The sequence below is a fragment of the Solea solea genome, chromosome 13, assembly GCF_958295425.1.
Source record: "Solea solea chromosome 13, fSolSol10.1, whole genome shotgun sequence".
In the NCBI taxonomy this organism is placed as follows: Eukaryota; Metazoa; Chordata; class Actinopteri; order Pleuronectiformes; family Soleidae; genus Solea; species Solea solea.
In genome coordinates this window covers 13351766-13362493 of record NC_081146.1, presented here as the reverse complement: position 1 = coordinate 13362493, position 10728 = coordinate 13351766, and the positions used below count along the sequence as shown (strand labels likewise).

The 10728-nt window shown below is 41.5% G+C and overlaps 1 protein-coding gene across 1 annotated transcript; it reads right to left on the bottom strand.

Annotated features, from left to right (window-relative positions):
- Positions 1–1825: 1825 nt before the first annotated feature.
- Positions 1826–8690, bottom strand: irx4a (iroquois homeobox 4a). The gene is made up of 5 exons (XM_058648107.1): positions 7947–8690; positions 6738–6989; positions 5866–5972; positions 4148–4458; positions 1826–3167 (listed from the first exon to the last, which is right to left on the bottom strand). Exons 1-5 carry the CDS (start codon positions 7989–7991, stop codon positions 2419–2421), a joined length of 1464 nt encoding a protein of 487 aa, XP_058504090.1. The 5' UTR covers positions 7992–8690; the 3' UTR covers positions 1826–2418.
- Positions 8691–10728: the final 2038 nt, after the last annotated feature.

Sequence of the window (10728 nt, the reverse complement as noted above, 5' to 3'; positions counted from 1 at the left end):
AAAAAAAAAGAAAAAAACAATGGTGCACAAAACTGGTGGAGCTCCCCCCCCCCCCCCCCCCCCCCCCCCAGAAAGAAAGATAAAGATAAAGCTGACTGGGCTCCCTCACATGAGGCCTGCATTCTGTGCTCAGGTACATGCTGTTTCACGTGTCAAAGGTATTCAGTGAGCTGTTGTGCCATCAGTCAAGCATATGCCAAAGGCCTGCGTCTTACTCAAGTTTTAAACGTCTAATTGGTAACGTTTAAAAGGCGTTTAAGAGCGCCCTTTCTTCTCCCTTTTCTCATTTCCCATTTAATGTGTTGTGTCAAAGTCTATTACCTCCGTTGGACGTTTCTGTCCCTTAAGTTGAAAAAGAAGAGAGGGAGAGAGAGAGAGAGAGAGAGAGAGAGGGAGGGAGAGGGAGAGAGAGAGGGGTGAAAAAAGAGAAGCCATCAGCTGAGGTTTGCCAGGTCGATAAAGCTTTTAGATTTGGAGATGTTTTCAGGGGTAGCCCATTTCCTGCGGCTAAGAGTTGTTAATGGAGCTTAAGGAATTATCTTATGACTCTCGCTCTGAGAGCAGTTTATTTCAGCCCGGACCTTGCTCCTGCGTGTGTCGGGGTGGCTGAATATGCTGCTGTCAAACGCGCTTAATGAAAAGTAACGCGTCGCTGATTACAGTTTTATTTGGTCTCTATGTAAAAAGCTCCTGTTAATTTACCATCGCGCTCCCTCTGTGTGTTCGTATTTGCCACGGCTGAATGATTTAGTTACAGCAGCAGATCTCTCTCTCTCTCTCTCTCTCTCCCTCTCTCTCTCTCTCTCACACACACCCTCCTTTCAAATAAAAAGCCACTTGGTTGAGAGGTCCAATAAAATAAGCTTTCATGCTAAATTAATTAAATGGTGAGCCTTTGTAGTCTAATCTGTAAGAACTATATATATATATATGTATATATATATATATATATATATATATATATATATACACATATCAAGGTAGGTCAGATAAGGTTTTTTCTAAGAAAGCAAATAAAAACATACACCCCGACTCCCGGTTATATCCCTTTGTCCAACACACTTTTTCTATAAGAGGAGGAGGTCTCAATCGTTTGTGGTTTCCCATTAAAATTCATCACTGAGCCCCCCCACATCCCACCCCCCAACACACACCCCCCACCTCGCAGGACAGACTTAGTCCCCCGAGAGCTCCACTTTCGCCATTACTGTCAAGTACCCTTGACTCCTTTCGTTTTGCCCTTTTATCTACAACAACTAATTCGAGTTCCTTTGCCCTTTTCACTTTTAGACGTCGCGAGGGCCTCTCCCGTAAAGCCCTTTCACTTTTCAGCAGAGGAATCAGCATCCAGGCAGGTTTTTCTTTTTTTCTCTCTCTCTCTGAGTATAGGACCCACGTATCTTGGAAATTGAGGGGTTAGTGTCAAAACGAAAACTCCTCACTTCAGATGATTTCGCAGGGGCTCCGCTTTTGAACCCATTAATGGACGTATGTGGCGAATAACTTACCCTTTTGACAGCTGCATCATGGGCGGTGTTGAGATGTTTCGATAATATTATCAGAGAGCACGGAGGGGAAATCAATAGCCTGACATAAAATATGACTGCGAACATCCCAATTACAGTCTGTTTAGAGGGAATTAATGAGGCAGATCTTAGTTGCTGATATTGCTCTGTCTTGAGGCTTGGGCATGCCTCATTTTCTCGCTGTCACCAAAGCAGAGAGGATACTTTCTGGGTGGGGGTGGGTTGGAAATGATACATTACGCCTCTTTGAACTAGTTAAAAATGAGTCGAAGTGATAAACCTCACTTTACCGTTGCAAACTGCAGCACGTGATTTTATTTGTTTATGTATAAAAACCAAAACCAAAACTAGATGATAAAAAGTGGCGAGGCCTGTATTTCAGCACCATGGACAGCATCTCTTGCCATGAACCCAACATTACACGCGCCCCTCTGAAGCCGACTGCTTTTATTTTCAGTGAACAAAGTTGAAACGCTCTCGCATCCACTTCGTGGTAGAGCTGTGCATTTTGTGAGACTTTTTTTTTTTTTTTCATTTAATAGTGATACTCAATCGATGAGACCTAAATAATATTCAATTACACTTGCATGCGCATAGTAAAGAAAAAATAAAAACTCATGTAAACATTAGGCCTATTTTTCTCAAAGATGTAAACTCTTTTTTTTATACATTTCGATGACTTTTGTGCGTGCGTTAAATCAAAGAAGCCAAACTGATCCGGGTATTTCGCTTGTGTAACGCTATAGTAACAGTATACATAGCTACAATTGCTTTAAAAAAAACAACAACAAATTAAAACAAAATGAGGGGGCATGAAGACTTAATAAGCTTTACCACCAGTCAGTCACAACAAGTCTTCCTCGTTTTGCATTAATTGGGTCATTTGGTTTTGTTAGGAGCAAAAAAGTTTGTTGATGGTTTTGGGGAAACTCATGGCACTGTCTTTGGAGTCTTGATGTTGCTGCTGCTGTTGCTGCTGTTGTTGCTGTTGCTGCTGCTGCTGCTGCAGGACCGCCGCGCTCCTCTCTGCCTCCAGAATGGCGCCTTTAGTGTTCGTGGTCCAAGAGACGGTGGTGTTGGTCAGGGCCTGGCTCAAAGTGCTGTGCCTGAACAAGGGGTCGTGGAAAACCCCGTCCACCCAGTTTCTCAGGGTCGTGACCGGCGAATCCTGCCTGTTGTCCAGGCCGGTCACAGGTGAGGTAGCGGCGGGGGAAGGGGTGAGGGAGGAGGGCGGCGCCTGGCATCTCAGCATACAGGACGGATACTCAGTCTGGTTCAGGGATGTCGCAGTCTGGGCCAAAGACCAGATTCGAGGTTTGCCGTCTAGTATCTGATGCCCCTGTTGCTGCTGCTGGTTATAACACGCCTTGGCCTGCGATCTGCTGTCCACCTGGAAATCATCTGGGTTCGTTTTGAGGCAACTTTTGCTCAAGTCCTGTTCCCCTCCCAGAGAAACGGGGATGGAGATTTTCAGAGACGAGTCCTTGATGAGGTGCTCAGTGGGGCAGTCGGCTGTCGTTGACATGTGTGTGTTCATATGGTATCGGTGCTTCAGCTCACACTCGGAGCTCTCTGACTCCAGCGTGTCGAAGTCGTCCAAGTCGCTCAGCTGCAGGTCCTTATCAGGCCGACTTCTGCTCTCTGGGGAAGAGAGGACAGAGACAGCAGACATGTCAGTGAGAGAGTTTGTGTCAGGTGGATGAGATCTGATCCAGCACAGCCACTCGAGAAATCAAATTGTGGAATCATGCTTTTTAAAATAACTGCTAGATTCGGTCTCAGTTGCACATGAGCATGCATATTTAGTGCTGCTGTTTTAGAATGATCAGAATTATTATTTGTAGAGTCAACAGCTTGTGAAAGTGACTGATGCCTGTTCACTTTCCAAGGCACAAATGTAAAATGTTGATAAATATCTTATGTCAGGCCTGTGCAGATAATGGTGAACAGTAAGTATTTTGAATAAAGTGCAAATAATATATATATATATATATATATATATATATATATATATACATATATATACTCAAACTGCAATGTCTGAGTTCAATTAGTTTCTAATTGTCATCACTGATAACATCATCACAGATAAAAACACATTTAAAAAATATACTTGAAATGATAAGATTTACATATTTCAAATATGGAAATCACACCTATACTTTTTTTTGAAATGTAACAAACTGATTAACAAATAAACAAATAAAATGCTGCTGTAGATGGATGAGTGTTACGAGTATAGTTGTCATTATATTTCAATGACATATAGATATTATTTTCCTTTTTTATCACATTTTTAGCACATTCATCGTAACGTCAGAATGTACTCCCAAATAAAACTAAAATGCCACAGTAATAAAAAAGTGGCCATCATTCTATAATTGTTATGACGAGATCATTATTTATAAAAGGATAATAAGATAATATTAAACATTCATTCAGGCTTGTTGTACCACAATAAACACCCCTAGAAGTGAACAACATACAGTACATTTATTTTTGCTGTATCTCATCATCACTGCTCCTGCATGACCTTAATCTTAAAGGTGTGTTTATTATGGCACAAGCACAACAAACGCTTCACACGTTTTACTCTGCAACAAGTGCACTTTGAAACTAACCATCCTCATTGTTTTCACTTTTTATCTGCTCCTCCTGAGACCCGTCCTCATCCTCATCATATCTCTTCTCCTCTGAGCCCTTGTTTCTGGGCGGCCATGTCATCTTGTTCTCCTTCTTGAGCCTCCTCCTGGCATTTGCAAACCAGGTGGAGACCTGCGTCAGGGTCATCTTGGTGATGATGGCCAGCATGATCTTCTCGCCTTTTGTTGGGTACGGGTTCTTCCTGTGCTCCTGCAGCCAGGCCTTCAGCGTGCTGGTCGTCTCCCGTGTGGCGTTCTTCCTCCTCGTTCCCCCGTCCATTGAACCATATCTGTAAACAAGGAGAACACAAACAACTTGGTAATGAGAGAGTACATATGATGTGTGATGCTTGTACTTTATTGTGTGTCGCTCTGGCACTTTGTACCCCTGTCCTGACAACCATGACAGAGCAACCTACTTTTGATAATATTCATAAAATGATGCATAACATGCTTTAAAAGCTTCAAAGTCAACATCCGAAACAAAAGGTAAACACCATAATCACATTACATAGATAGAAATTGAAAAACAAGCCTCTTAAAACACAGTCTGGTGCATATTCCTAAAAAAATCTATATGGCCAAACAATGTTTTAAATACTGTAAAACAGACATATGCTGTGGACCAGCTATGGCTTCAGTATCCAAGTTTAAAAAGAAAGAAAGATGGGGAGACTTTTGGTTGAAGACAACCCCCTCTAACAATCCAGCACTGAAAGTTTCAAAATAAATTAAAACATTTTTTTATCATACCCTAAGATTTTACAAAATATTGTCTCTTAAATCTGTAGCATTGCATGACTCCTTCCCTGCCGTCTCCATGTTCACACATATATCCCATGGACCCTGCATTTAAAATGCACAGTGTTGATTTTCAGTCAGCAGTGAGCTGTAAAATTCCTCTCAGGGGAGGCTTTTATGAGGCCTTTATTGCTCCGTATAGCTTAGTGCAGGTCAAGTACTGCTAAGGGAATCAGAAGGAGAGGAGCGCTGTACATTTCCTTACCCCGTGTTGTTCCCTTTCAGATAAAATAGACTGTAAAATTGCTTTATTGAGTGTAATGATGAGCCCTCAGGTAAAAGACGGTCGCAGACAGACTCTTATTCCATGTAGGCCTGCTTGTTTGTCTGGATGTTAGTGATTATGTTCTGCTTTAGATTCGGGCCTTTTGCTGTATGTGCACTTAGTATTCTGCCTGCTCACACTATTTGGACTGATTGTGTATTTATTTTTTTTGTTGATGTGAACTCTTCTTTAGCTATAAGACTAATCAATAAAACATTTGAGAGACAGTGGTGTTTTTCACACAGTTTTGTTTGCACTGTTTTTTTTTAAATTGAAAAGATTACTGATTGATAATCAACATGATCAGTTACCGTTATCATCCATGAGCTTCTTTTTCACTGCAGTAAGGATGCCATCTATTTATCGGGAAGACCTTTTAATATGGCAGGAATGGTCTTCAGCAAGGGGAGGTCTTGATCTCTCAGGGACAATTGATTTATTGTAATATTTTGAAAACTACAATGGTGTACAATTTAGCTTTTCCTTGATTTTTACTCACTTCCTGCTTTTGTTACAAACTCAAAGTAATATTATTTCTGAGTGAAGGTATCACTTACAGTTGCAGAGTTTGTGATGTTTGGCTTCTTAGAGAAAAAAAAAAATAAATCACATAGTGATACAAGGAACATACCTGTCATACTGATACTGCCCCAGCGTGGGATCATAAGGGTAGTAGGCTGTTGCCTGTGTTATTCCAGCATGTGCAGAAGCATTGGCATCTTTAGTATCAAATGTGCCCTGTAATCAAAAGACAAGTGTTGAACAGAGTGAGTGACACAGATAGGAAACCATTTATCCTGGGTATGTTTTTGAAGTGATCTTACTTGGTTTTTTGGATGTAACAAGAAAGAAAAACTACACTAACTATACCACAATGATACATTTTGTCCATGGTGTGTCCAGTATGAACTGACACAGAGACACACAAGTGTTTACATTGCTTTTAAAGAAAAGTAATTCACAAATAGCACGTTGTTGATAATATTTTTTGCAATACAACACATATTTCTTTATGTCTGAAAAAGCTATTCTGAATCAACTTATCACATTTTCTTCAGCATTCTGACTATATATATATATATATATATATATATATATATATATATATATATACCTATACTGCATATTAAGAAAACATTGTTGGAATTGTTTGTCTGACAAAAATACATTTTCATAAACGTTTGTTAATTTAATAAACATTGTCTATGTTTGAACATTTGCTTTGTTTTCGTTTAAAGTGAATGTTAGTCTTTTCACTCCAGAAGAATAGCCTGTACACCTGAGCATATCTGGCTTTGCTGACACATAGTTTCATGTATTAAAGACGACTTGGCTTGAAAGGTGATATGGGAATATAAATCATGTAGGCTACAGTGAAGGTCTGGTAATATTGCGGCGTAATGTATTAAAACGAGGGGAGCTGAGGTGCGCAGAGCTGGCTCAAGTCTCAGCACCCTGCGGCTCCATTAATCAATGACAAGAGGGACCAGATGAAGGACTTACCAGCGAGTAGAAAGCCGAGGCGTCCGTGCCGTATGTAACGTAATTCCCATAGCTTTGACCGCCGGTGTAGGGGCTCCCGTACACACCGAGCGCGGCGGCTGAGCTGAGTTCATGCCTCGCCGTGGCCAGCAGCCGGCTCTCGTACACGGGACAGTAGACTGGTGTCTGCCCGGACGCCGCTACCCCGGAGTCGGCTATGGATCTGCCGGTGGACTCGCAGCAAGTGGTCAAAGAGTTGGTTGTCATCAGAAACTACAGGGTGGAAACCATGAGAGAATTATCTTTTTTATATATACAGTATCTATATATACATGCATGTTTCCTTTCCCACCACAATTTTGCTGATATTCATCTAACACTCGATGTATTCAATTGCAGTAACATCACATCATAAACTTAAGCCATTGTTAATAACTTTTCCCTTTTTATGTAAAAGATAAATCGCCCTAATGAGATAAACTCAGACCTGCACCCTTTGCCAATAAGTTAAGTTGTATATCCGCAATATTACACACATTTTAAACCCGGTCTAAACAACACAGCAGTTTGTTTATTTGCAAACAGGTGAACTCGTGCTTCTTCTGTGACACACGTCCATAAATAAAACACACGACAAATAACTCAAAACACTTGATATTTGATGATGGAAGAAGCGTCACATTCCTGTGATTAAGTGTGCGTCAAAGAGTGTCCAAAACCATCCGTCTTTCGGTTTGGATCTACACATGCAGCTACATCATGTTGTCCCTAACATCGCTCTGTAGATAATCAATGTTAAATCTCAAGTTATTTTTTTTTTTTATGGCTCATAGCCAAAACAAAACAGCTGCTGGGTTATGGCGCACAAACACACACTCAGCGTGTGCAGAACAAGTTGGCATGTGCGTCCCAGCGCAAATAAACATATGGCTGACATTAGAGAGCGGCTATTATCTTGCAGAAATCAGCGAACGGGTGGTCGCGGGTCTCGCCGGTCTCTGGTTACCTTCTCCTTTACCTCCTCCTTATTTTATCTGTCGCTGCAGGAGCGCAGGTATCCCTGGCTGTAACGCAATACCTTTCCGATAACCGAAATCAGCGTGGACGCATCTCGGATTCTTGCCCAAAAGCGCGTAAAAGGCATCAAGCTCAAATCGATGAGATAATCAATCGGTGCAATATCCAAAACCAAAACAATCAGCTAAGTCAAGAAAGCCGCATGGCACTTACTTGTGGAGCAGACGAGTAGGGATATCCAAACTGTGGATATGACATGGTAGAGGAGTCCCCCAATATCCAGAAATGAAGCGAGACTGAAGGTCTCCACTCTCACGCAGGCTGTGGCTCTGTTTGACTGTACCAATTGATTGGTAAGCACTGGCTCCAAGGATGCTTATAGGGCGAAGCAGAGCAGCATGTTTAATTTGTGTAAAATGCCCCCCACTCAAACGCCTTTCTACGGGGGGAAAAAAAATATAATAAATAAATAAGTGAAGAAAAGCTTTCCTCCTTTTCTCCTCTAAAACCCACTGTCTGGCATAAATAAATGAATTAAGGCGACACGAGCCTTCTTTTGCCGAGAATAATCACTTTGCTGTGAGATACATATTTTTGCCTTATAAAAAAGTACTATAAAAGACGTCAGCAGCAGAGGCAGGTTGTTTTAAACGGCGGCGACTCTGACGTCAGAAGTTTCCCACTCTAAAAATGCCCGGACTGTAACTTTGATTATGCATTTTTTTTTTCACTGCCAGGATGACGACAAAAACAAAAAAGGGAACAATTCAACAAGAAAAAAATTGAAGGAAGGAAGGAAGGAAGGAATGAAAGAAGGAAGGAAGGAAGGAAGGAAGGAAAGGAAGGATTAATTTGCAGTCTCAATCAATCAGTTAGGCCAATCAGTGTCATGAATATGCAAACGTATGTATGCTTTTAAATGCATTAAGCCTAATTAAGCACATTCATATCCTTCCTCCGCACTAATGCTAATCACACGGAGAACTAATTGATTTTAAATTAATTAGTAAAGAATAATTTCATAGTGAGCAGAGACACGCTGCAGCCAGTCATAGACTGAACAAACAACAAACACAATGTAAACATGTTGTGGTGGGTTTTTGTTGTTAAACAAACAAACAAAAAAAAAAGGTTTATAATAACCAAGAAGGGATGATATTTTGGTACTACAACTGCACCGAGAGCATTTACTCCAATTACTCCTCAAAAGTGCTTATGCATCAATCTATCTATCTATCTATCTATCTAAATATCTATCTATCTATCTATCTATCTATCTATCGCCTGTCTCTCTGTCTGTCTGTCTAATTAATGCTGGACCTCTCCCTCTCCCTCTTTTCCTCTCTGTCTTCTTCCACGCGTGTTTTGGTCAGTAACCATAACACCGGTCACAGCCAAAGCCCAAAACTGCCTCGCCACATCTCGGGCACCAGTGTGCGGTGCCTTGCTTGGAGAATCCCGGGTTGAGACATGTGGATAGCCCCGGGGGTCACTCCTCAAATTAATGATGATGTACTCCTCCTCCTCCTCCTCCTCCTCCTTCTCCTCCTCTTCTTCTCTCCAGCTGGATCTCTGCCTGCCGGTGACAGGTCGATTGAGAGTGATTGATGACCATCTAGGGAACCGGGGCCAACATAATAATATGATACCGGCACCTTGCAATAATTGCTCACTTTCATTTACAGATGAAAGAAGTAATAATAAAGAGCCATGGAGCTGGAGATTCTTGCGCCACAGTTGAGTACATTTTGCCTCCTTGATATTATTTTAATATTAATTTTTTAAAACAACAACAACAAAAAAAACAACACACATCAGTATGTGTTGTGGGAGGACAGGCTCTATAAAAAGTCTGATCTCTCGTTCATTTTGACAAATTGAATTATAGGGGGTTAGTACCTCCAAGCAAATGGCCGTATTAACACTTGGAGGAGGAGGAGGAGGAGGAGGAGGGGTGGGGGTGTCCAAAGGGATCAGCCAGTGCATTTTTTTTATTTTTAATTTGCATTAACTCTAATGCCACCTTAGCATTAACAACCCGTCTAAGGCACTCATCCATACACTCACTCACAACACACACACACACACACGCAGAGATGGAGAGAGAGAGAGAAAGAGAGAGAGAGAGAGAGAGAGAGAGAGAGAGAGAGAGCATTTGGTCTTATTCATTTAGGCTTTTCCCCCTTTTTATAGGGGTTAATGTGACAAGTGCGTTTAAGGCAGGCCAAGGCACATTTATCTTCTCCATCACAGAACCACAACGAAGGGGATATACGTGTTGATACTATGATTTTGGGGTAGGAGAGGACCCCTCCCCCCCTTTCTCTCTCTCTCTCTCACTCACGCACACACACACGCACAAACTTTGGGGCCTATGGATCGAGTGGCATTAAGCTGGTGACAGTGGCAAGAAAGTGACAGACGCACTAACTAAACTGCAGTGCCCATACACCCCACTTCTTCAACCCCCTCCTCCCCCCCCCCCCATCCCTTCACCCGCATACCTTTTCATTATCCGCTGCGTTACCCAGTGTTATCTGGCGCCAGTGATAAAATATTTAGGCGCACTAGTATATGCTTTTAGACGGAAAATGAAGGCGACAGCGGGAGTTCATGCTTGTTTAGCGTTTAAAGATTAAAACAGAGGCTTCCTTTCTTCCATGGACAGATGTGGAGACGCAGGAATGCTCTGGGTTTAAATTGGAGCAAGTGAGGGATAAATATGGTGCTCCAGTTCACACTGCAGCCTCATCACATGTCCTTCATTAACTTTTTCTTTTTTCTTGTCATATTAAATATGATTGTTGGCTATAAGTTCAGTTATGACTCGTTTCATTTAGACCAGGGGCATCAAACTACAGCACAATTTGATCTCAAGTGTGGCGGACCTGCAACATAATAACAATAACATATAAACAACAAGAACTCTGATTTTTTTTTTCCTTTGTTTTACTTTTTACAAAACGAGACATTTCTTGAGAGAAATAAGTGCAAT